This window comes from Epinephelus moara, chromosome 20, assembly GCF_006386435.1.
Source record: "Epinephelus moara isolate mb chromosome 20, YSFRI_EMoa_1.0, whole genome shotgun sequence".
NCBI classification, from domain to species: domain Eukaryota; kingdom Metazoa; phylum Chordata; class Actinopteri; order Perciformes; family Serranidae; genus Epinephelus; species Epinephelus moara.
The window spans coordinates 10,581,062-10,608,995 of NC_065525.1; the positions used below are offsets into that span (position 1 = coordinate 10,581,062).

Sequence of the window (27,934 nt, forward strand, 5' to 3'; positions counted from 1 at the left end):
GTGTGTGTGTGTGTGTGTGTGTGTGTGTGTTACTGGCTTTCCGTGTGCTTATTGGAGGGAACGGTAATTCCCCATTTTCCTCTGAAAGTCCTGAGCGATGATTCCAAGGCCAGAGCGATGATGTGTGCACCTCTCCTGTTTGAATATTAATTAAAGTCTCATTACGTATGATAATACAAGACTTACATGTCAGCTGCTCGTTGTTACGGTCAAGTGCTCTCCAGATGACACTGAACATCCTGTGTTGGTGTGCGTTTTTTTATGAACAGCAGAATTTGTGCGTCTAAATGTCCTCGCACACTGTGTTACAGCATACACTAGCTTCCTGCTGTTCAAGCCTTGTTCTGTATTTTCTCGCTGCTCAGAGCACAGTAGTCTAATCACAGAGGTATCGTGTCTTAATAATCAATCATGTCAGTTGTGATAAAGTTTTAGCTGACAGATTAAATTGCTGTGATTTGGGGGCTCAGGGGTGTCACTAGGCACAGCTTTACAACCAATTGTCCAACAGTCAAATCAGACAGAAATACAAGCTCTCAGACGATGAGAGAGGTTTTTAACAAACCCCCAGCTGAACCACGATAATTAAGCCACTTATTTGAAAATAAAAAAAACAGAAGTGAATAGACCTGAAATTGTTCATAGTACTGTAATTGTCCACTGCATTGTCAAGCTACAGGAGGTAAAATTGTTTTTCAAGAAATGCTTCTGTTCCATGTGTATAATATCAGGCTGTTCTCATAAACTTTTTGTACATTTTCCCACAAGAAGTAATGCACCCAAATTCATACATATGCCATGTAATCATGAGCCAGGAATTCATGCATAATCCACATATTTTGGAGGGCTGCGGACACGTGACCAACATGCTGACAGGAGTAAACAAGAATGTGATCCCAAGCAGTTCATCAAGAGGCAGGATGGGTGGTGGATGGGTGGTGGATGGGTCACATAACACAGGACTTTCCCAGGAGATTGGTGTTTGGAGTTGTGTGAACTTTGAGTGAACTAATTTGACTTGCCTAAACCTAATCTCCATAACTTGACATTTATTATATAACTTTACGTTAAGGACATAACATCATTTGTCGGGTGCTAATCCGTAGGATATTATACAAACTGTTGTGTTTGCATTTTCGTAGGATATCATATGAACCCTTGTATGAGGATACGCTGATACTATCGACTCCTTTGTTACGTTGTGTCCAGAGTTATTGTGTTCCCAGATCACAGATAAAAGGTTTGCAGTCTCAGAAGCCATCAGCTATCAGCTGATGACGATAAAGCCCCTGAGGGCGTGGGACAATATTTCAGGAGATCGTATGTAGCCAGCAGATATCTCTGTTAAGACTTCCTCTTCCAGTTCGATTTGCAACTTGAGCCAGGTCCAGATAACATTTTGGCTAATCTCTGTGCACAGATACCTTCATATAAAACCAGATAAATTTGAAAAGACAAATAAAAAGCTAAATCGTCATCATAGGATGATCAGTGGATTCTTGATTTCATTTTGGCCGATGTCTTCTGCCTCTTTTGCTCTTCACACCTGCAAGTAACCAGCATCCATTCAAACGATATTGGTCGATACTATTCAGACTATACATGAAACCTAGAACACTTCCAGACTCTGCATATATGTAAATGTCTATTAATAGAGATGATAAAGTCTGAGTGTCATTAGAGTAAAACAGAATAACACCCTCTTATTTGTTCTTACATCTCATGTTTGTGTATTTTTATATCTCGTGGATTCATTGATTATCATATATTTTTTCAGATTTCTTTTCAGTCATTCATGTACATCTGTATGTATGTACAGGCAGTAATTTAGACCCAAAAATCAGTTAGGTATTGAGTGTGTGTATTGCTATAGACCACCTACCACAGGCCTAAATTTGTACTTAGTATGAATTATATTCATAAAGTAAATTTCTCCCTCAAATAACCAATACTAGGAAGAGAGAGGGAGAGAGAGACACTGATGATGTATGATGTGTGTGGTTGTGTGCATGTGTGTGTTTCTGGTGCATGTGTGTAAGTGAGAAGGCTTTTGGCTTCTACAGGACAGAGCGCTCCAGCTTCCTACTGTTATGTAATCTGATAGGGAAAATCCAAGCTGCTACACACACACACACAGACACAGTCTCCTTCCAAGACACACATGCACTTTTGCACTACACAAATATGCTCAATTTGTGCTTCCTTTCATTATACACACACAAACACAAACTGGTTATCACCATATGCTGCCCTGCTCTGCCAATAGTGTGTCTGTTTGTGTGTGTATCTGCGTGTGTGTGTGTGAGAGAGTTTCCACTGGAAATATTTATTACAGGATAATGTCAGATGTGCAAGCAAGGAATGTAGCCATTATTGAAGGAGTAGAAGATGGGAGGGGCACGGCCATCAGATTTGTTAGTGTCTGTACTGTAAGGCCCCGTTTCCATTAAACCCTTTCCCTCCTTTTGTACTGTATGTTGGATGTTGCTATCACTAACCCCATTAAAAAGCTTAGATGATGATTGTAAATGATAGTAAGTAATTAAAGTTATTACACCACTAGACTTTCATGTGCCCATTATCTGCCATCTGAGAAACCTAGTTGTGTTCACAGTGAAGGTACAGTGCAGAGCATCCTGTCTGTTTTAAGCTGTAGAGTCTTCTCTGCTGGATCTTGTATGTTGACTTTTTGGTTATTTGGGGCTCAAACTTTACTTTTTTAATTTTTTACTTTTATTTTGCATTTGTTCTTTTGTATCAGTCTGTGTCCCCTATCTAAATTTAGGGGGGGGGGTTTGCAGGTCCATAACACAGCGGCCGTTTTTGGCGTTTGAGCTGAGGGATTTATAATCGCCTAGTAGATCCAGTCAGAAATGATTAGATCAGATTGATGGATAAGAGGAGCAGCTGGTGCAAAGGCGATTGAATGCAAACTTTTAGTCCCAGCGCAATGAACAGTTAGGTTTCACTTTCACTGTGCCTGGCGTTGTGCTGCTCCGTCTCTGCCCAGAGTACGCTCTGCACTCCAAGAGTGTAGTGCAATGAATAACTGAATGGGTTACATATTCCAACAGTGCTCTTAATGAATAGTCCAACTCCAAAAATAGAAAATCAATATGTGGTGGCAGATGTTGACGTGGTGAGCCGCCACAAATAAATGAATGTGAGGGAGACTCTGCCCCCTTCTGCCCGACCTGGCTTGAACATGAGTTGGACACAACTTGACTTTTGTGGACTGGCATCTCTGTAGGGATGAGGATTAGTTATTGATGTTTAAACAGCATTTATGAAACTAACAACCATACTAATGTGACACAAAGAAATGGCATTTAGGAGACCAAGAAACTAAAGTGAAACTGAAACTTAATTTGGCACTTTTACCATGTAATTCTGCGGATATTAAATTAAAGTTGTAGAGTGGAATTTATGTAAACGCCGGTGACCGCAGATTAACCTCAGACAGTAGACCGAAACGAATGGGTCAAAAGCAGGTTGTTTCAGAAGAGCGCATTGTGTGAGATTGTTCTCTATGAAAGGGGTCTACCTCCCATCTTCATTCAACTAAGTGTAAAGATCCACACAGTAGCTACGGAGTAAACAAATGCTGAAAATATTAACAATTACCTCACAGAGAGAGTGATAGAAACAGAGAGGGAAAATGGAAGATGAGAGGAGGGAGGGAGAATGTGTGTGGGTGTTGGGTACTCGCGGGACCTCAGCACTGCAGCATTCTTTCTGTGTGTGTGTGTGTGTGTGTGTGTATGAGAAAGAGGGAGAGGGTGAGTAAAGGTGGGGGCACTCTTGGGACCCCTCCAGCACTGCAGCAGGTTGTGTGTATGTATGTGTGTGTGTATTCTCCAGCCCCCACACTACCAATGGGTCAAGCTCACTCCCCCCGCATCAGCCCCCCCACCCCTGGTTGCCATGGAAACACACCTTGAGCGAGCCCCCCAGAGAGGTGCATACTCCTCCTCCTTCCGTCCACTGCTCTCTTCTTTGCTGCACTCTTTCTTTCTCCCAACGCCTCTGTTGCTCTCCCTCTGTCCATCCCATCGTCCCTCGCTCCATCCCTCTCTCTACACCCCTCTTTTCTCTCTCTGTCTCTCTCCATCTCTTCCTCCTGCTACCTCTCCCTTGCTGTCCTCGCCATCAATCGCCTGGCTTGGTTTACGGCCCCTACGTCGCAAGGGACCAAACACACACACTTTCTACTGCTCTTTCACATGCACACGCCCGGCCTCACATAGTTTTGAGACGGAGGGGGTTGACAGGAGCAGGGAAGGGCAGTAATGGGGGGTAGACACCCGAGGGACCCCCAGCAGCCTGTACAGACACAGAGAGAGGAAGGGAGGGTGAAAGGTTGGGGGCTTGTGGGGGCCAGGCACCCAAAGGAGTATCCCAGGCAAGACTAAGAAAGGGTTAAGAGGTGTATGTGTGTGTGTGGTGTGCAAACACCTTAGGGATCCGTCCCCCAACATAAACCAAGGAGCTCATTTATGTTCTGCTGCATGTTGCAGGGGTCTGTGATGAGGCCAGCGTGAATGTGTTTCGTCTACGTGTGTGTGTGTGTGTGTGTGTGTGTGTGTTGGTGTGACAGGGATGATGCCACCTGGTCCCTCTCCTCTGGTCAATTAGCAGGGAGAGAGAGGAGGGCAACGAGAGAGAAACTGAGGGAGAGCATGAGCAATGAGGCCGTGTGTGTGTGTGTGTGTGTGTGTGTGTGTGTGTACGCATGTGTGTGTGTGTGTAACAGCATTGATAGTGAAATTGTAGTGATGAGTCTGAGTCTGCTGTATGGACTTTTCTCTATCTGTATGTCCCCCTCCCCTCCTTCCTGCCTTCTGTCCACACACATTTCATTACATTCTGCCCTCACATTGTTCCTGTTTCCTCCTTCCCTCCAATATTTCCTCCCTTTCTCTCTCAGAGGTGAAACCTCATCAGTAATTCTACAGATGCACAGCAGCCACCCACCAATTACCTGTGTGTGTGTGTGTGTGTGTGTGTGTGTGTGTGTGTGTGTGTGTGTGTGTGTGTGTGTGTAGCTCCATCCGTTTCTCAGTTAAGAAGGCACATAGCTTTGGAGTAGGGCCAAGCTCGCTCTCTTCCTCTCAGTCATATTTAAAAGCCGTTGCTCTCTATCTTGCTCTCTCTCTCTCTCTCTCTCTCTCTCTCTCTCTCTCTCTCTCTCTCTCTTTCTGTCTCTGTCTGCCTGCCTCTCTGATATGTTGTTTGAATGGTGTTACTTTTTTGTTTGCTTCCCACTGTGAACATGATAACACTACACAAAATGTTCATGTTGACAATTACAGGCAGGACAATGGTGAACACTTTGAAGCTGAGTGCTATTCTGACGTGGTCAGGTGTTATATTCCCTGCAGCAAAATCAAGAAAAATGTCTTAACTAGTGTCCTGGTTACCCTAAGAGTTGGCATAGCAACCAATCAAGAACATCCAGCTGTACATTATGGGAATTGTCAGCACAGCTGGAACATGTCTTTGACAAATAAGACTTGTAAACTTAAAATGCTCATTGTGTAATGCTCATTCAGTCATATATAAAGATTTGTATTTTCTCATTTTTTAACAATAGGTGTGTGATAAGAGATGGAGAGAAGGAGTTTTTGCAAAGTATGCACGCTCCTCATCCAAATTAGTGCCAGTATACCCCTTAAACCAGGTTTATAATTTAATGCAACCCTCCGTAAAGGCATAAAATAAGCCCAAACCTTGCTTTAATGTGCATTAAAAAGCAGAAAAAGTTCATTTTCTGTTGTTAACAAACTCCGAGTCCTAACCTTCACCCTGCCTCGCACTCTCTTCTCATCCCTCTCTCCCCTGTGTTCTCTGTCCCAGCATAGGCCTCCCAGGGTTGTGTGTGTGTGTGTCTGTGTGCGCGTGTGCTGGTGGATCAAATGCACTCTGTGAGACAAAGCGTAACGGCAGGATGCTCTACGACTCTGTCATCTCACTATGGGTCACACACACACACACACGCTCACACACGGACTGGGTCTCAGAGGGGGACAGCATACAGAGACTGCGGTCCCCACACACACTGATCAAAACAATGTATTTGTCAGAAAAGAGAACTCTTTCATGGGACACACACACACACACACACACACACACACACACACACACAGAGGCGTTGGAGGCCTCTCCCCATGCCCTTGTTCCGGACAGCCCAATTATCTCTCTGCACCTCACTGTTTTCCCTTCAATTCTCTCTGTCTCTGTCTTTCTCATTCCCTCTGTCACTGTAGTTTTGTCTTTTTTCATCTGTAGCCACTTTTTTTCACTCACCCGATAATTGATTGACCATTAATTAGCTTCTAAAGTTTCTCTTGTAAGACTGATGGCTTCATTGTGTGTGGTGCTCCAGACGCTTTATTGCACATTCTTCCACATACGGAAGAAAAGGATATACAACAATACACAACAGAAGCTTTGTTTGTTTGTTTGTTGTGCTGATTACATGTTAAGAGTAGAACTGAAATGATTAACTGAAAATGATTCAAAGCAGCTTTGATTTTTAGGGACACATTTGCTGGTTTCAGCTCGTCAAATGTCAGGATTTGTGGCTTTCCTTTGTTTTGTCCTGAGTGCAAGTTAAATATTTTTGAGTGTTAAACTGTTGGACAAATAAGCAATCTGAAGATGTCACATTGGGCTATTGGAAGTTGTCATTGAGTATCTCATGACATTTTAAAGGCCCAATGATTGATTAAGTAATAATAAAGGAAGACAGAATAGTCGATAATCGAGCTCCTGTATGAAAACACACACATTTTTATCTATTTTTGTTATTGTTTTATAACTGGCAACAGTGAAAGGGTAGACTGTGGAACATTTGCTTTTGATATAGCTATATAAAAAAATTACTAGATGAGAAATTTTGACAAAAATTGGCATAGGCAAGATAGCATCTATCACCCTTTCTATTTTTTAGACTTCATTATTATTATATCTTATTTGTGCGTAGAGGTTTTTATATACTGCACAATATTATTGTAAGACAGTAAATACAGCAACAAAAAAATAGATAACTCATGTCATTATGGCATAAGAGTGAGTAAAGCATAACACCTACCCTGATTAGGTTAGTGTAATTATGTGCATTGCTGGAGGTGTGCTGTGCGGAGTGCATCAGTTTCATTTGCTGTAATATGAGCCAATTATAACTGTATTTCTATTAATGCCATATGTGTGCACTATTTGTGTTCATAATTGCAGCTAGAATACCTGCAGTAACTTTGCCACATACAGTATCTATCAGACCAGTGAGGATGTCACTGCTTAAACTCACGGACAATGGGTAATAAGCACATCACTGTGTACATGTAAAGGTGGCCGATGTTTGACCACTTTCTCTGATCCTGGTGGCGTGGGAGAGTGCGAGCCAACTTCTGAAAAGAGCATTACCCCTACTGAGGGCACGGGCTGTTAAGGTGCCTTCTACAGAGACCCCCAACACACACACACACACACAAACATACATACACTGAGATCACTGAAGCGTAGGCATTACTTAGTTATTCACCCTCTGTTTCTATCTGTGCCTTTTGTATCTCTTTCTCTCACTTCTGTCCTTCTGGCCTCAGTTCAGTTGAAACAATCATTTTCTCTTTTGAAGAAATGTATTGTTAAATAAAAGTAGACTTTCACGAAGGCAAGGAATACATACATGTAATTAAAATATGAAACATGACAATTGATTACACTGGTAGTGCTGCACACTCCTCCCTCTCTCTTTCTCTCTCCCTCTCTCTCCCTCTTTCTCTCTGTGTGTCTCGCTCCATGTGACTCTCTCCTGCTGTTTCAATCTCCTAGTAAATGATAATGAACCTCTATCTGTCTCAGTATGTCTCGGACACGCTGGCGCCCCACACAACCTAGCAGCCTTTGAGGTTTGTGCGTGTGTCTCTGTGTGTGGACAGGGGATGTTTGGGGACGGGGACCATGGAGCATACCATCTCATCCATATAAGCCCATGTGGCACCCAACACACACACACACACAAACGCACACACAGCTATTGAGACGGGATTAGGGCACCCTTGTGTCGGCCTTTGAGGCAAAGAGAGATAGGAATCTTTGTGTGTGTGCTTGTGTGTGCATCAGTCAGTTTGGGTGTCATGGATGTATGATTGAAGACGTTATTAACCCCATGATCCCCTGCAGCTCTGCAGTTGAAGTTCTGCAGATTGTTTGAATGTGTGTGTGTGTGTGTGTGTGTGAGAGTATGCACACTCTTACAGGACATGAGATAAGTGAGAAAAAGGGGAAAAGACACTGGTTGTGTCCTCCATGATTTGTCCGTGTGTCTGTATGTGTTTGCATGCATGTATGTGTTATTGTGTGTGTGCAACTCCACAAGGGGTCACAGATTGGCCCGCAGAAGACACCATCTGATGTCTCCAGGCTCTGCAGTCCTATGGTGTGCATGTGTGTGAGTGTGGCCCCATGTGGTGCGTGTGTGTGTGGGCGACTGGGGTATTGGTCCTGTATGGTACAACAGTGATAAGGACAACAGGCAGGAGACCTGATCATCAAGGGGTGCATGTGTGTGTGTTTGCATGTGTGTGTTTATGACGCCCACCTTTCATCTGGTCTTTCACCATGGGAGCTGTGATGTCACTCACACCTCCTTAAAATAGACACAGCTACACACTGACACACACAAACATTGGTATAATCTAGGAGTGTAGGGAAATGTCGATACACCTGAGTATTGGGATGTTATGGTTTTTGATACTATATTGATTCTGAAAAACAATCTATTGATTTTTTTAATTATGAAATTACATGCAAAGATTTGTGGCAGTGGTTAATTTTGTGTTGCATTTAGACCCCCGACTGCTAGATCCTTCAGTGCTGTAATCTGCCCACATCTATTTGACTCTATTTGACTTGCGTATCGCCAGATTCTTGCCAATACACAGCCCTGGTATGATCCCATGTGAGAATAACCAGGGAGGATGGAGGCTGTGTCTCTTGTGTTTGTGACAATATGCCTGATCATACTTTAATGTGATCTTTTGTATTGTTCCTTCGACTCATTCATGTAAAAGTGCTTATTACTCACTTTCAGAGTTGCTGCTTGCTCAGTAGTGTGACTTATGAAAGTGTGGTGTGTAAGTTACTGTATACACCATCTCAGTAGTCCATACAAATTGATTAGTGATGGGCCCCGCACAAAAGTTCTTCATTAGTGTTTCATCTGAATAAGATAAATTAAGAGAGAGTTGTGTCCATACTAAATGTTGATAGAAAATGCTTTCCAAAGTTTGAGTCTGACAGAGCAACTTGATCTCACAGAAATAGCCTACATGAAATGACTACAGCCTCTTCACACTGCATTACGTGGTGGTGCTAGTACACTCACCCATTCACACACACTTTCATACACTGATGGTCAAGGCTTCCATACAAGGTGCTACCTGCCACTCAGTTAAACATTCACATACATTTAGTATCTTGCACAAGAATACCTTAACATGTTGACTAGAGGAGCCAGGGATCAAACTGCCAATTTTTTTATTAGTGGACGACCAGCTATTCCCCTAGAGCCATGGCCACCCCCATGGCATTGTTATTTAAAGTAAGTTAAAAAATCAAAAATTATATTTATGTTTCACATAGGACTCAAACAGCTGTCTCCCGGGTGAAAGTCCTGTGTTTGTTTGACCAGTTTAGCACCCTACCACCCCACGCACACTTTCTCACTCTTTATACTATCTATTCTGTGATGTGTCCAAGGAATTTGTGTGTCCACCATGAAAAAGGATCGTAATTAACTTTCCATAGGCATTGTTTTTAAGGTGCTGGCACATAGATTTAACACATTACATGCCACCGCCACATAATATGGTGTGAAGATGTCGATGTCATTTCACGTATTTCTGTGAGACCATGCTAGATAGAGCATAGCAATGAACAGAGATGCTTGGTAGTACAGAGACTGGAAAAAAAAGGAAGAAGTAAGCACAGTCTATGTGAAGAGAGGTACTAAGGGGTGAGCCCACACAAATTAATCAGTGAGTGATGGACCAAGAGGGACGATAAGGGGACACGGAGGGAGGAATGGGCAAAGTGAGGGATGGATGAGTGACTACAGTGGGGGAAGGCAGATAACGAGGACAGAGGGAGAGAAGGAAGGATGGCTATAGGAAGGGTAGATCATCCACAGCCCCGGTGGGGAGGACAGGCAATTACCAGCTGGGGCAGATATGACACTGGGATTGGTGTGTGTGAGTGCTGGGGGAGTGTACAAGGGAGAAGGAGAAATGAAAGGAGAGCATGCAGCAGGGGTGAGAAGGGAATATATGTCTTAACAACTTAACAGATCTGGAGCTGAAACTTAAAATCCTAGTAGTTATTCAAATGAAATGTTAACATGTACCAGTGGAGTTTGATGACTTCACTTGTTTGCGGTTCAGTGTAGCTTTTTAGCTTTTGAAAACAATTACACTACACTGTCATCTAAATTCTGAAACAGGTGGCATCGCTTACATTTTGTATTTGTAATTCTAGTCAGTCAGTCATAGAGTATGAAAACAGGGGTGGCAATGTTGAGTGAAACTGAAGTTGAATAGACTTTTTCACTGCAGTAGTTGTTGGAACAGAGCCATCATTAATGTAAATATTGTGAAGGTGACAGAGTGAAAACTAGGGAATATACAGTACGTCACTTCTCTTCATATTCCTGTCATTGCCGTATGATTTACAAGTGCATTTCCTCTTATCTGTGTCTCCCACTTTTCTGTCTAATCTGTAATTTTTTTCACACATTTGTATATTATACGCCACAGTTTGACAGTGTCTGACAGTTTCTGTATGTGCCGACATCTGTCGTGAGTGTTGTATTAATATTCTAAAATGATGTCACATGTCCCTGTTTTTCGTGTTGCTTAACCCAGCCTACACATGCGTGTCTGTCTCCTATTTGCAGAGGAGGGCATCAATCACGAGTGCAAGCTGTGTAACCAGATGTTTGATTCACCTGCCAAGCTGCTTTGCCACCTGATAGAGCACAGCTTTGAAGGCATGGGAGGTACCTTCAAGTGTCCCGTCTGCTTCACAGGTGAGAGACAGATACACACACACACACACACACACACACACACACACACACACACACATTCACCTTCAAGGACAGTAGCACAGAAAACTCCTTCTCACTTGTGTCCTATCTACTTTGCATTTTAAATGGACACAGGAACATCCTGTACACAGGGCCATGAGAACAAGTTAGCAGACATACATACACAAACTACACAGCAGCAAGGACACAAAATTGGCCTGAATAATCACACACACACACACTCCAGTATACTATAAGCCATTAACAATATGGGGACATTTCATTAAGCATTTTCTGCCATTCTGTTCCTTTGTGTATATCCCCTTTACAGCACTGATAAACCAATTAAATATAGACTGCTAGGGCTGGCACAATATCGTACCTTCAATTAGATACTACCACAAAACGTGGGTGCCGAGTTGATATTGTGGTTTTTAAGTATTGCAGTTCTACAAGTATTGTAATTAGATATTATGATTTTAGGCAATTTTTGTTTACTTTTTTAACACTAGACCATGGGGGAAAAGTTGAATCATACACTTCTAGAGACTGTTTATCATGGGACATAGTTCCAAAAAACAATGCTCATCTAAAATCAGTCAGTCTTTTTGACTTTTTTCTTCAGCAGCATCATATGCTGCATAAAAAAGTGGTAAATAAACTAGTAACTTTTGTATGGTCTTATCTTTAACAATTTTATTTCAGTGAAGCTCTTTGTGACCTTGCTCTATGGTCCTGTATAAGATAAACTTTACTTTCTTACCTACTAAAATGTACACTTACAATAGAATGAATGAAAAATATATGATTTTGAAGTAAACTTAAAGGGCAACATTTGTTGTCCCCGGGATGTTTCCCATACATTGATTTATTTGTGGTGGTTGCCACAAATTGATTTCCTTTTTTAAATGTTTAAAATGGGTAACAGTCTTACGCTAATACTAAATTAATATTGCAGAACTGTTTTGCTTTGTGTTTCAATTGTACTGTAATATGTTGTGAAGCTAAAAGGGTTTTTATATGTCAGCCAGGATGGTACGCTCTTCATTAAAGCAGACTTCCACCACCACACATTCTCTAAGCACCGAACTGGCCACATTGTGTCACTTATTCAGGTAGAAATGCCAGATGAGTTTAATATTACAGCTGGAAGCAAGGTTTGCACTTAAATCTCCCCTGGAATCGGCTCCAGTATGTGCTGTGGCTCAGTAAATAGCTCTCTCTGGGTTACCTGCATCATGATACATGGAGTAAATATGCTGTAATGGCTGTGAAGATTTTGGGGTTTGGGTTAACAGTAAGATCACATTAGGAATATTCATTGTTTTAACATTTCTAACTGTGGGAGTAATATTCCAGCAGGGTGCTTCTGCTAAAGAAGTACTGAAAAAACTCTGCGTGTGCAAAAGTTCATGCAATATTACCTCCAAACGCGCCAAATATGAAGTACCTTATACTTCTTTAATCCACTGGAGGACCCAAGCAAAATGCTGGATGACCAAATTAGGCTTGTGGTGTTCAGTGTTCGGTGTGTTTTGCCAGAAACTCTCCCTCTCTCCCATCTCTTGGCTCTCCTTCCCCATACTCTCTCTCTCTTTGCCCTTCCTCTCTCTCCCTGTCACTTCATCACTCTCTTTCCCTCCCTCAGTTGTTGAGTTTGTCTTGTGTTGTGTGCCTCCCCCCCAGGTACACAGCAACGCTTTAAACTTTAACTCTATTCCTTTGTGGCTTATGAATTAGTAAGATGGGCACCACTCCTATGGGGAGGCTTAATAATTCAACACATGCACACTCGCAGTGAAAACCAAAAGTTTACTGAAACAAAGGGGAGAGAAAGAAAGAGAAAAAAGTGTATGAGACAACACTGGAGCGGAAGTTAAAAAAAGAAGAGATAATTTATTGATAAATATCACAAGGTCTGCTGAGGATAGCTCTTCCTGTTTTCTCTCCTTCTTTCTCTTGCTCCCCTCTGCCTTTTCTTTATATCCCATATACTCCCTCCTTTCCACTCAGCCCTTCATTTGCTTTGTTTGCGTGTGTGTTTGTGGGGTTATTTGTGGGGTTATTTGAACTAAAAACTCACTTGCCATTTGGTTAACTCTCTATTGGTACAGTATATAGTAGATAGTGTAGTACTTATCGTTCAGTCTTCATTGTATTAGTCCAGTTGTAAACAGTGCCTTAGTGGATTGGATCCAAGACAGGTCTAAGTTCATTGCAGTTAATTGTGAATCTACAGTTCTATAAACAGATATTTGCATATGCATGCAGAATCTGCTGCTAGCACTTCAAAATTTTGGTGTCAGAAGCATTTTAGTTTATGGTCTAATGGTCCAAGTAGTACTGACCAATTGTGTTTGAGCAGCAGGTAAGCAAAAGAGGTGGAATGCATCAGCCGAAATTCCATCTCTGAACTTATCAGCTATAGTCAGACAATGATTTAGCATTTTATTAGCTTTTATTTAATGTACCTGCATTCATATACAAATATCTGTTGATTGAGATTAGCTGAAATGATCAGTGCATGAAAGAGTCTTGGCCCTGATGTCCACTTGTGACACTTCATCTCCTGAAATACTGGCCATTGCCCCCAGAGGCTTATCGTCATCAGAATGACAGCCGATGGGTTCCAGAACTGACAGTTCAGTAATACAAAGCTACATGCACTGTAGTCTCAATAATTCCCCCAAACCTTCAATTATCTTCCAGACACTAGATCAGTTTTCCCCAAAGCCTGGACTTTATCATCCTGAAATTGCAATGAAACGTAAGTCTTCTGGCAAATTTATGATAACCGATCCAATTTGAAACTACCTTAAATTTGGCACAATACTACTGGCTTCAGCAACAGACACCTCCCACAACAATACAGATTTATGTCTTATTTTGCCTAGTAGGCAAATATTACAATGAAAGTCTTCTTGAGTTTATTTCCTTGAGTCTTTGGTTTGTGTAATTATCTTAAAAGCCTTCAGTAGTGGTAAGCACTGGCTAATTGACAGAGAAAAACTGTAACCTGTGCTGTATTTGTTTCTTTTCCAGTGTTTGTGCAGGCCAACAAGCTCCAGCAGCACATTTTCGCCGTTCATGGCCAGGAAGACAAAATTTACGACTGTTCCCAGTGTCCGCAGAAGTTCTTCTTTCAGACAGAACTACAGGTAGGTCCTTTTAATTCTGTCTTGGTGTTGACCTTGACCTCATTGTCTGTATAGTTATAGCCTAGCATAACTTGTGAAATGATTGTGTGTAAGTGGACTGTGACGGCGGTGGTTTATGAGGCCATTTAATACATTGCGACATGTGGACATAAAGTCTTTTTTCCACAATTTTACTGATTTGTTCCGCTCTCCATTTTTTAAATGTCTCAGTCATGTCCTAGGATCACATTTCACTTCAACTATGCTACACTGCCCCCTTGATTTGGTACTTCTCCATTTCGTCCATATCCATAAGCTTTTAGAAAACATCAACGCAGAGTATGGACAAAAGGCTTCGTCTTTGTCCGTATTCGTATCTAACACTGAGCATAAATGAGCCTTGACTACGCTTCCAATCAATACCGTAACCTCTTTCAGTACCTGCTTCCATTCCTCTCAGCTACTGTACATCATTTTACAGAATCCCCCTATTTACTCTTCATCTGTATTTCACCTCCCCTCCTCTTTCCATTCCTCTGTCCCTCTCTTTCCATCTCTCCTCATGAGGTCTGAGCAGGGTTCTGGCAAGCTTCATGTCATTAGGGTCCAGACATATTTGTGTGTGTGTGCGTGTGTACGTATGAAAGAGAGGAGAGGATATAAGTCACCCAAGAGTAGGTCCTGGGCCAGCTGTGGCCAGGTCTGTGATGATGTAAACCTTCCTGTCCTCTTCCATTTCTTCTCCTCCTTGTCTCTTGTACCACTTTGGCACCAGACTAGTGACCTGCAAAGTCTGCAGGTCAAACATCAGCGCTGTTAAAGGTGAAATCTGTAACTTTCCTCATGCTGTTGCCTGCTGCATTGACCAGAGGGGGACGTTAAAGACAGCAGTTGAGATTGTGTGAAAGCTTTCAGTTTATTTGAATCCAGTACAAAACTTATGATTATATTAGGCTTGTAATTCAATATGATGCTTAGAAATACAAATGTGTGCAATTCATTGCTTTCATTGCACCAAAAAGAATTTACTGACACTGTCAACCAGATCAGGTGCAGCCCTACAAGGCATAGATAGATGACAAACTGATGAACATGTTTATTTAGCAGTACTGAGATCTATCTCCAACTATGATTCTTTTTTTGGATGTTTTAAAATTCTACTACAGATGAAAATATTAATAATTCATCACTAAATAAACAACACAAAAAAAACCTGCAGTCTGTCTTCAAGTGGAGTCAAATATGGTGTTTAAGAGGCAGAACAATCTGCTTGGTATGATGTTTCAGTGTTACATCTGTATACACCACAGTCTATGAATACAGTATGTCCACTGTTCAGTGATCTGGTACTCATTCACAGGTTAGCATGCTGGAATGTTCCTGAGTTGTGCGTCATAAAGGTGAACAGTGGCTTTCAAAGAAGCTCAGTGCTTTTTGGCTAGAGGTTGAACTTCTATGATCCTGAGGTCCAAAGGCTCAAATGCACTGAAAGCATCTGACATGTGTTTTGAAGTACACCTATTGTTAAAATGGCCAACCATGCATGAAAAGCCTTATGAGGCACGTCAAACTGCTTTTATGCCTCTACTCTGACCTTGTTCTGATTTAGGAGCGTCCAATGAGGACCCAGCGGCCAAAGTCAGTGAGCCCAACGTGCAGGCAGAGTGCACATTGGTTTTGGGCAGCAGCTGTATCAGCTTTGTTAACTTGGCTAAAACTTTATGAACAATACAATTGTAATTCTGTAGTGCTAAATGAAAACAACTACTGCCAACAGCTATACTTTTGTAGATCTTAACTGTTGTGCTGTCACATATCAGATACTTAAAATAAGAAAAATAAAAGCATAGACCCTTGGTAGTTAGGTTAGCATAAAAGAACCACCCTGTATCATGTTTTTGTGAATGTTTACTGACATTTACTGATCATAAAACTAAACTTGCTTTATAAATGAGGTGTGTTATTATTGTTTTCACAGTGCATTTGGGCCATTAAGCTCAAGGTCCACCTCAGAAGGATATAGTTGAGGTTGCAGCCACTAATACTGATGGCTTATTAGTTGTTTAGTTGATAGTGGCAGAAGGTGTACACCTCATAATATGTGCTGTGTTCAACAGAATTTTAATTATGAATGTCAGAAAAAGACACAAATCCTACTTTAAAAATTCTACCCGTGATGATTTGAATTTACAAAGGCTTACCCAGCCACTGCACAAAAAAGAGACACACACAGACACACACAAAGTGGCAGTGATGTAGGGCCGGAGGTGGTGGGCATATGGCTGGCCAGTCCATTTAACAGCAGGGTGACTGCTGGACCCTGTCGGTTAATGTCCACACACAGGCACCACTCACACCTCACACACTCCCACTCACCTCCACACACCACTTCATACACACACACACACACACACACACACACACACACACACACAAACACCTCCACTCCTCCTCTACATGCACTCCATCCCAGATGACTCCTCTCCCGTTGTCTGAGCAGGTCACAACATCTTTATAGACTGATGAATTGTTGCATTGTAGTAATCAGTTGGATAAATCAGAGTTGCTACAACTCTCACACCGCAGACCTACATAACTGTTGGTTTGGTCTGATCTGACTTTTGCCTTGCATTAATACATTGCAGTATTGTACTGGAGTGGAGTGACAGGAACACAGTTCTACACACTGGGTATGAAAATGAAGATTTGATAAACAACACAAAGGAAGTTCATCAACAACCATTGTGCACTAATACAGGACTTTTGCACTTTTGTTTTTGGCTGTGGTTAGATGGTAACGCTAGATTTGGGAAACTCTCATGAGCCATGTCAAAATATTCTTGTCTCGCTGGTTTGTGGCATGACAATGCTGTGGTTGAGGTCTGGTAAGTTTTAGGCACATAAAGCGTTGGATAAGGGTTGGCGAAAACATAATGGTTTGGGTTAAAATGATTACTTGAAACATGGAACATATCTGTGGGAGTTTTCACAAATCTTGGATTACCATCTAGACAGAACCTTTGTTTCCCCTGGTAGCTATCAGTAACTATCCCCAGTTACTGAAGAGTACCAATGCAAGTTCTTTGCAGTTATTATACCCAGTAGTGGATATGGCGGAAGGTGAACAACTGAAGTAACTGTGGAAACTCTACCCAGCAAAAGAAAAAGAGCCCCATTGTTAGGCTCCTAGAAAAAAACAGAAATTGGCAACAATAATGCCACTTAGAAACACTAGGGGGGAAAGTTTGAAAGTTGCCTGTTTCTACTTTAAACAAGTGTAAGACTGATTCACCTGTCAATACAAATCAGTTTTATTTTTTTGGTACTATTGGCAACATCTCATTCTGCCTCATATCAAGCTAATGTGAACTAGAATGTCTAAAATCTGACTTTGACTCAACAACAGAGAGCTTTTCTTCTCATGTATAAACTCAGCTGAATTTGGTCCAGTCAGATGAGTTTAATTCTGTTGTTTTCATTCCAGCTAAGTTGAGCTCAGTTCAACTTTTTTTATTCTCCCTCAGCTCCTTGTACTTCTTCCTCTTTGGCTGCTGCACTCTCGCTATATCCATCTTGTTACACTTTGGTCCAGGACCAAGTGTGTGTGTGTGTGTGTGTGTGTGCGTGTGTGTGTGAGAAAACTTGCAGCCCGAGCCTGACCTGCCACAGCTCCACTGCCCCATGGGAGGGCTCTCTAAGTGGGCTAGACAGAAAGGCTGACTGGGGGAGATGGAGAGCTACAACCACGGAGGTTAATGCCACTGCTAGCTGTTATCGTGTGTGTGTGTGTGTGTGTGTGTGTGTGTGTGTGTGTGTGTGTGTGTGTGTGTGTGTGTGTGTGTGTGTGTGTGTGTGTGTGCGCGTGCGCATGCATCTGCCAAAGAAAGTGGAATGGGGTAATTTGTGTGTGTGTTTTAATGAGGTGCGGATGGATGAAGAAGGCTGGTTGGCCAGCTAGAAAAGACTTTGGCCTCTTTCAGCCCCTCAGAGGGGCCATATGATGTCAAGCTCACTCTCTCTTTCTCTCTCTCTCCCTCACACACACACCCAAGGGTCACTGCTGCACGGACACGTTGCTGCATCATCCTCTCTCCCTGCTGCACTCGCCCAGTCCCACTTTCCATCTCTGCATACAAAGACCTTCACTTTCTCCCCACCACTCTCTCCATCATATTCTTTCACCTCTCTATCCATCTCTTACACATACATACCACAATTTTCACTTTCTCTCTCCGTCTCTTCCCCTCCTCTCGTTCTGTCTTCCTCCCTCTCTCTGACTCCCCCCGTCTGTCCCAGAAGAACCAGCCCCTATGCATATTTTAGCCCCTCTCCTCTCTTCCTCTCTTCTGTGCCTCTCCCCAGTGCCCCATAAATAGTGCAGACGTAAGCTGGTAAATAAGAGATGTTTTGGTGTGTGTCTGCATGTGTGTGGGGGGTGTGTAAATAAGAAATGCTGTGGCCCTGATCAGTGAGGTCCTTCTGGATCTCTCTCTGTCTTAACTCCCAGACTCCCAGACACACACGACTTTTCGCATTCTCTCTGTTTTAGATTCTGTCTTTCTTTCTATAGCAATTAGCATGGCTGTATCGATGTTTTTAAAATGTCAGCTTTTCCACCACCAACAAACAGTTGTTTTTACATTCATACAGTATTTTAAAATATACTTAAGAGTGCATGATTTCCATTATCTATCCAGTATCCCCTGTCTACAGCATGTACTGTTGTGTGATCTTTGGAGACTGTGATTCCCCCTTGTAGAAGTATACCTAGTTTGAAGCAGTCATCCAGCTCGACATCAACTCTCTCCCATGTTACATTCCCTGACAGACTTTCTGATCTTCACATTCGTTGTAAGCCTCCAGGGGGTGCTATACTGCAGCTTCTGCCCTTAATGCCTTCTCTTCTCCCTCGCTCCATCCATCTGTCTTGCACTCCTCCCCAATAATCCCTTTTTTCTGCCTTTGCATTTGTGTGCTACACATTTTCCTTTAGCACTAGTAAATATTTAAACACCGCTAGATGGGTGGATTGCTGGTCAGATGAATAAGTGGATGGATGCGTGGATGGATGCGAGGGATCCTTTCGTTTGTTTGTGTGTTGATTCCCTCCGCCAAGTCTTCCGTCTTTTCCCTGTGTCCCAGAGGTGTTGAATATTTGAGAGTTGTGCGCCCTCACAAAGACGAGCGGGGATCTGTTCCCTCATAGACACAGTTAAAAGAACATGTGGTGTATACACAGGATGTTTGGATGGACTGATGGATGGATGGATGGATTAAGAGATGGAAAACTGTGAAATGAAGAAGCAGACATACACAGATGGATGGACAGAAAGGCACACATATCACACATCTAACTAAACCCAATTTAATTTTACATTTCAGCACAGTTGGACCACTTCCCAACATCACAGCTACTACATCAGTGTCATGTTATTAATTTGTATACAGCCAGTATGGGGTACCTCCTCGGCAGTTAGTGTATATTGTCCATACCTGGAAAATAAAAGGAAAATTTATTTCCCTCCAAGCTAAAGTACGGAATAAAATCTTTATTTTGGTAGTTAATGCAGAGCAGAGAATAGCTTGGCAAACTGTTCAATACCTGCGGTTGGGATCAGGGCAGAGTGTGTGTGTGAAACGAGCTGTGTTTAGCAGTCTGTCTGTGAATAATGTTGTCTTTGTCTGAATCTAAGAGCCTCACTGTCTCCCTCTAACTGAATTATGGAAAGGTGTGGATGTGGCTGAACTGGCAATAGGGTTTATCTGTGTGTGTGTGTGTGTGTGTGTGTGTGTGTGTGTGTGTGTGTGTGTGTGTTCACCATTGTCTGGATGTTGCTGTCAGTTGTGAGTGTTGTGTCAAGCCATAGTGTGTACTCTCTGATCCATGTATCCCTTAGCTCCCTTGGTGTGTGTGTTTGTCTATGTGTGTGTGTGTGTGTGTGTGTGTGTGCGTGCGTGCGTGTGTGTGTGTATGAATTTGATCCGTAGATCCCTGTGGCGTTCCAGGGGAGCGTACTCAGCTGCCCCACCGCTCACTGGGAGACTCTATGTTATTAGAATGGGGAGCTGGGACAGACACGCGAACACACACACAAACACGCACACACACACACGCACACACTCTTACCTCCCTGAATCCCTGGACTTGAAGGTATTTGCAGCAGGGGAAAGAGAGACAGAAACAAAATGCGATTCAAAGAGAGAGGTGGAGAGACAAATGAAGAGAGACTGCAAGCCAGCCGTACCTGAGAAAACAACAACTGCTACTACCACAGCACCACAGCTACTAGCATTTATAGTATTGCTAGAAGTGCTACTTATTTTACAGGACACTATCTATAGAGCCTTAGTTAAGGAAGTGATTGTACAGAATTTCAGCAAAACAAATAACTAAAGGGAAAGCAATACAACCAATTCAACAAAAATGTGTTTAAAAAGTTTAATACTGTCATTTCATCTAAACTGTGCTCGGTCTTGGCAGACTTTTTCTCCCCCCTCTGACCACCTAGGGAAAAATTGCATACAAATTGTGTCCGTGGCTGTTGACACCGTTAGGATTTTTGTAGTATTCAGTGTTCCACACTGTGAATGCAGCACACATTCTGTTCAAGTCTGATTTAAATAGAGGAAAGAAAATCTCAATATGGGACCAGTTAATCATCCTGAAAATTTGTATTTGTAGGCATGTGTACACCTGTGTGTGTTTGCATTTATGCTTTGAGGAACTCGCCACCAAACAACAGTAAAAAAAAGGCATACGCAGTGGGTCTCATCAAAGGAGGAGACAGAGAAAAATGAGTCAAAAGAAGTTACTTGTTGCTTTGATGTAAAGCGGAGGAACAAACAGACGGATGCAGAGAGACAAAGACAGGCGGAGCGAGATAAAGAGGGAGAAAGAGATAAACAGAGGTAGGGACAGATACAAAGGAATTACACTCTGTGAGCCAGCACCTGGAGGGTTTCTAACAGCTTGGACCATGTTCCTGTCATTTGGTTTGTGTGAGTGTGTGTGCGTGTGACAGGTGAACAGAGGCAATGTGTCACAGAACAGGACAGACTCTGCATGGCGTAGTGTTCTATCAGCCCTGCCAAAATACACTCATACAGATATGGGCACTGCACACACAAACACACTACGTCTCATCACAAAAACAGCTGAAAACCCAAGTCATTCATTGTTTGGCTCTGTGTAATTACTCTAATACAGAGTAGCTGTTGGCCTATATGAGTCCAAATTTTTATGTTTATGTTCTTTTTTCCTCTGACTTTTTGTCGAATCAGTTTGTCTTGTTCTTTGTCCACATCTATGAGGGGTTAAATCCATTCTTGCTCTGCAGCTCTGTTTCATTCTGTGTTTCATTTGAAGCACGTAAGAGCAAGAATTAGAAACTGAATGAGTTATCACTGTGTAAACAATGTAGTAAAAATAAGGAAGCGCTGGAAAGCAAGTGAGAAAGAAATTCCAGTGATCCATTTTCTTTGAGTCTGATCTAAAACTCAGAGTTGTTTTCTGTCTTGTTTAAGACCATGTAAAAGGTGACTTTTTCTTTTTTCTTTTTTTTTTTTTTTTTTGTCTGGATGATCTAAGTTCTTTAAAAAAAAAAAAAAAAAAAAGTCATCCTTCAAAATTTTTACAAGGGAAAAGGGTTTTGCCAGGATATTTTTTCTAAGTAACCCTTTTTTTATTTGTTAAAACACTTCTTTTTTTTAATTTAAAAGAACAATTTGGTGTAAACAAATTCTACTTTTTTGTCAGTAACACTTTTGTTGCTGTTTGTTGTTGCAATGCTCATTTTAGTCACTAGAGGCTGAAGTGCACCACTACACTAAACTAAATGGAACTGAAATGCTCATGTTTACCTCCAGGTAAGTTAAAAATGATGCTAACCAAAGTAAATAAACAAATAAATAAATAAAAATAAAATATCAAAAAAATCCCCCACCAAACTTTTTTTCTTTAACCTGTTTTCACAGATGAAAAAAACTGAGAAAAATCATTTTATCATGGGAAAACCTTTTTTTTTCCCCCTGTCTGTTCTTAAGTCATAAACATAGGCAAGGAAACAATTTAGATCAGACTTAGATCCCAGAATGTTTCTTCTCACTTGCCTCTAACAGGCTTCCATATAAAATTGTATGTTAGTGTTAGTATACATTTTCTGACTGTTGCACAATTGCTGTCCACAAATCAGCAAGTATTATACTCATATGATATTATTTTTTGTTTACGTGATATTAAAATGCCAGAATAAAATTTGTGAACTATTTTTTCCTGGTCTGGGCTTTTTAAAATGTGGCTTTAAAACATTTTAAGTAATTATAATATTTCCCAGTATACATTATTTGCTATGAGCTTGTATTATACCTTTTGATTCAGTGGTCCCAACCTCTTTTTACCTCATGACCCCCTAACATTAAGTATTGTCTACTTGCAGCCTACCTTTCAGTATAGGGCATATGACTAGAGCTGCAGCTGCTGAATATTTCTTTACCTGATCAATTCATTGTTTTCTCTATAAAATGTAAAAATAAAGTGAAAACTGCCCACCACAATTTTCCAGGGCCCAAGTGGACATATTCAAACTGTTTGTTTTTTCTCTCCAATAGTCCAAAACTCAAAGTCATTCAGTTAACTATCCCAGAAGACTAAAAAAACAAATATCCACATTCTAGAAACTGGAGGCAGATAATTATTGGCCTTTTTACTAAAGAAAATGATATAGCCCAAACATTTATTTAATTATCAGAAATGATCAGAAATTGATTATTTAAGTAACTGCATTTTTCATAGGCCTTTAAAGCTAAGATTAGAGAAATATCTAAAAATAAATATATTAATTGGATTGATTTACTAACCAATGTTTCTTTGATTAAAACACCCCTGAGAATACATATGCTCAGTGTTTTGTTGGCACATTTGTCAGACACACTGGTGCACATACACATACTGTACTGTACTGTGTTTGTGCTTTTCCCTTGCACTTCCTCTTTCTATTCCTCCCCTTTCATTCTCTCCCCTCTATTCTTCTCTCACTTTGTGCACTCAGTCATCTTACATCAACTCTCTCTGTTTTTCCGTCTGCCCTTCTGCTAGTTTAGGGTGCATGGTAATCAAAAAAAGCTAGCCCCCTAGGGACTCGTGGGGATCGGGCGTGTGCAGTAATATGACAGTGACACGGAAAGCCGGCACGGTCTGCTGAATTGTGAGCTCATGTGTATGTTGGATGGATCATGTCTGTGCATTTATTTGTACATCTGTAACCTTTAAATGCATTTTTCATTTATGTGTGCCTGACATTTTGCATTACAGTGTGAGTGTCTGTGTGTGTGTGTGTGTGTGTGTGGGTGTGTGTGGGTGGGTGTGGGTGGGTGTGGGTGGGTGGGTGTGAGTGTTCCTGCTTCCTTACACGCAACTTGTACATTCACTGTCTTCCCTGCATTTTTATGAGCGTGTTTTTGGATGCCTGTGTATGTGCTTGTCTTGTCACCCATGTCTGCAGGCTCCAGTCCTCATCTGGCACTCAGCTTCACAGTCTACAAGGACCACATTCCTCGCTTGGCCCTGAGAGTAGAGTTTGTGTGTGTGTGTGTGTGTGTGTGTGTGTGTGTGTGTGTGTGTGTGTGTGTGTGTGTTAGAGAGAAAGAGTCAGAAATCATTCATATTTTTAACGTACCCACATTTTTCTTTTTAATGGCGTGACTCAAATGTGTCATGTGGTGCTCAGGAATGATCAGTTATTTGTGCTGGAGGTGAGATCACTTCCCATTTTGTGTAACGGGTTCCAGCTGGGAGCCCTCACCTTTGCTGTGAATCTGGTGCAGATCCATGGGTGCTCGCCTTTGACGTTGTGTGTGTGTACGTGTGTGTGCCCTTCACGCTGTGAGAGTATTTTGGGTTGTGTTTACTGGTCCAAACCTGGCTGTTTGGGCCAGTAGCAACAGGAGAGGGGAAGTCCCCTGGGTGAAAGAAAGGGAGGGAGCTCTCCAAACAGGACACGGTCAGAGAGGTCACCCTGGGTGGGGTGACGGAGGAGAAAAGTGGGGGTCATAGTGACTTGGCTGGAAAGAGAATGGGCTGAAGGAAGTTATGGGTAGATGATTTGAAGGTATTGCGTAGTGTTATGTTAACAATAGGAGGAAGAGAGACAGAGGGATGATGGGGAGAGACGGGGACAAAGACAGACGGAGAGAAACGGAGGAGTGGGAGGGGAGCAGGGAATACGTGTCGGCGGGATGTTAAGGGCAGGGGGTGCGTTTATTTTCGATCTGCTCCCGAGGCAGCATCCTGTCCTGGACGGGTGGGGCTAAAGACAAGCCAGGGAGCAGAGGAAGAGGGCTAAGACAGCCCATCTGCTAGTCCCAGACACACACACACACACACACACACACACACACAGACATAGACACGCTCACTCTGCTGGAAGAGTGTCAACTCTGAGCTATAAATACACTGAACCCAAAGAAGACCACAAGGCGACTAAGGTGATTTTTCATTTGGTGTTAAAAACAGCAGTGGAGATGGGGCACACGTACACTTACACACACACACACACTCTCAGACACACACAGCATTTGGACTGCCTCCAATTACCCCCACATACACACACATTTGACACAAATTCACGTACTGACAGACGCTCGCTCGCTGATACATGGAGGTAGCTAGCACACACACACACACACACACACAAACACACGGCATTGTTCCAACAGCAGTGCTTCCTCTTCCTGTGTCTGTTCAAGACTTGGCACCTACATTTCAAGGTGTAGTTGTTACATCATTACAGAGCAGCAAAGTGTGTGTGTGTGTGTGTGTGTGTGTGTGTGTGTGTGTGTGTGTGTGTGTGTGTGTGTGTGTGTGTGTTTGTGTGCAAGTGTAAGTAACTCAGATAAAGTTTTTTTTTGCCATCCTACTGACTTGGTCCCCAAACAAGGTCATTGCCATGTGTGTCAGTAGCAAAATCTGATTGTTCTCGTTCTCATTTTATACTTAAATTTTATGTTTCAAGATGGGTGTTTTCTTACTTCCAATTTGTCAAATACTGACACTTCATCAGTGAGCCTACACGTCAAACTATGATGCTCTACCCCTCCAGCGTCAGTTTTGGACTCCCAGGTACGACGAGTCTATTTAAACATGTGACATGCATTGTGTCTTTTCAAAATAAACATCCATCTTCATAGGAAATGTACAGTTTCTACTGTTAAATGTGTTCAGTCTCTTTCAAAATAAAAGTAGACATTGGTAGAGAAACTTAATTTTTATGTTTACTTCCTTAGGTTTAGACAACAAAAGTATGTAATAAGGTTTAGAAAAATCATCATAGTTTAGCTTACAATAAGTACGTTTGTTACTAATGTAATGTAATGTCACATGACATATTTCACTAGCGTAGTATGCTACTAGCACACTACGTTGCAATTAAAATAACGACTCGATTGACTTTTGGTTTCACATGGCACACCAACAGTGCTCACCTGCATGCAAGTCAGGGGTTTGTTTAACCCACCCACCTCAGTCCTCAGTGGACTCTCTCACTCTTTATACATGGCAGTGGCTTGGAGCATCAAAAAATGCAGCCGCTCGGTACGTCTTATACCACTGTTAAAAGGTACCTCTTTGCATTGGTATCTAATGCTCAGGGCCAGTGACCAAGTGTCTGTATTTGATGAGTTGGGAGCGAGACCAGATTGTTCAGCTGTCCACATGAAGCCGATCAGCCGTAACGCTGATCGTGTGCATACACACACACACACACACACATGCATATTAAAGCTGACAGTGATGCTCCTCCACTGCTCTACATCACAACCATCACCATCATCACCACAGCACAAATGCACAGGCACACATTTAGTGTGTAATGCAGTAGATAACGGAGAGGAGCAGGACCAGGCAGATTAGATTTTCTCTCATCTCTATCTCCTGGTTCCCTCTGTCGCACCCTTCTCCTTTTCCCCATGAGACTGAGTATATGTGTGTGTGTACTGTTGTGTATTCCAGTCTTTGCATTTTTTTTGGCACGGTGTGTTTGTGCACGCGTGTGCTCTTAGCTGTGAGTCTGTGAATGCATTCCAGTGTGTGTGCGTCTGGCAGTTTTGTGCGTGGGTAATGCGACAGGGCCATATTTCCCCTGGGCCCAGGGCTCTGCAGGCTTTAGCCTCGCTCTCTCTAAGCAGTTTAGGAAAAACAATGACAGGCCTCTGTATTGACTGGTCTGGCCTGGCCTGGAAGACGGGCTGTTCTCACTATGGCACACACACCCTCTGCTGTGAAAAAGACAGGAGAAATACGGTGAAATAAAGTCCAAACCAGGTTCGTGATTGTATTTATTTAATGTAAGCCCGTCAGGAAGTTGGGTTTACAAAACAACACGATCCATATTGAGGACCCTGAACTGATAAAGGCCATTCTAATATAGATAAATAAATGAAAATACAGCAGGATGCAACACAATGAAACACATAAAAAGGCTGCAGCTTTACATTTAGCCAACCTGTATCCAGCATGCTGCCGCTGTACATCTTGTTTACACTGTAAATTAAGCTTGGCACACTCTACACAAGAATCAGGACAATTTTGCGTGCGATTCCCCTCTTCCGACAATTGTCAGCAAGTCATTTTCCTGTGGTGTGAGGTTTGCTTTTAGAGTGTCTTTTACATCCCCCAATCTGCTCAGAAGTCCATCCTGTCTGCACCGATTTCAAACTGCAAGTAATTAACATGTTCAATATTTACGATCCGATATCCTGTTGCGTGAGGCAGGAACCCCATAGATCACCAGTGGTCCTGTGGATCTCAGAGGGTTTTAAACCATTATCAAATGGGACTCCGCTCCGTTTACTTACCTCCAGCTCGTGCTGTAACATGTACAGTTAAGGGTACAGTGTCTCCTTGACTTTATCCATATTCTACATTTTTTTCTTTGTTAATTTCCTGTAAAAAGGAGTGTGTTTGATCACGCAAGATTTCTAGTTTTGAGAGTTTGGACTGTGGTTGTGTGTTCATGGAATCTGTTAGTGTGTGGTGTGCTGTCTTGGGCAAATCTTTGCTCTCTACATACTATAGGAACAGAACTGTTAGATTTATCATCATGTGTGGGGTCTGTCACATTTCCAACGTTAGTTAAGATCTGAAAAATCTTTCAGTGTGGGCCAGGCTTTAGTGGTTGAGGCCGTTTTTCTCTCAGCTGAAGAGAAAACCTGGCCATTTTCCTCTGTTTTACACTTCTTCTTTTTTTTAAATAATATTTTAATATTTTAAGAAGCCTTCCTGTTGCCGTTACTCTGGATGCAAATTCTTTCACACTTGCCTCATCTGTTTCACATTAAAACACTTTGCTGGAAGGCTTTTATTGTGAAACATCAGCAGGTATGGAGTTTCATTAAAGGCAGCATTGCCTGAGAACTGGCTGCACTAATCAGGGGCCTAAAACCACAGTAAACATTACATATACAAGCATCCTCTCCTTCCCTTCTTTCCTCCTTCTGTCACCCATTTTTTTCTGTAGAATATATCAATTACTCTGCTGTAGAGCAGATGTCACACTGTGACACACACTCAAACACACTCACACGCACTTCTGATCGATTGCAGTGCTGCATAATCAATACCAAGCTCCCAACAACAACGTAAATGAAGAGAAGTAACTGGGAGGTGTCACAGGGTCTATGTGTGTGTGTGTGTGTGTGTCTGTGTGTGTCATATGAA

At 42.1% G+C, this 27,934-nt stretch overlaps 1 protein-coding gene across 3 annotated transcripts in view; it reads left to right on the forward strand.

Annotated features, from left to right (window-relative positions):
* znf423 (zinc finger protein 423) overlaps positions 1–27,934 on the forward strand; it is a 186,087-nt gene that overhangs the window by 155,003 nt on the left and 3,150 nt on the right. For all 3 annotated transcript variants that reach the window (XM_050073551.1, XM_050073554.1, XM_050073552.1), the window contains 2 exons: positions 10,955–11,086; positions 14,129–14,244. In XM_050073551.1, coding sequence (XP_049929508.1) covers positions 10,955–11,086; positions 14,129–14,244 — 248 coding nt within the window. The remainder of the gene's footprint in view (positions 1–10,954; positions 11,087–14,128; positions 14,245–27,934) is intronic.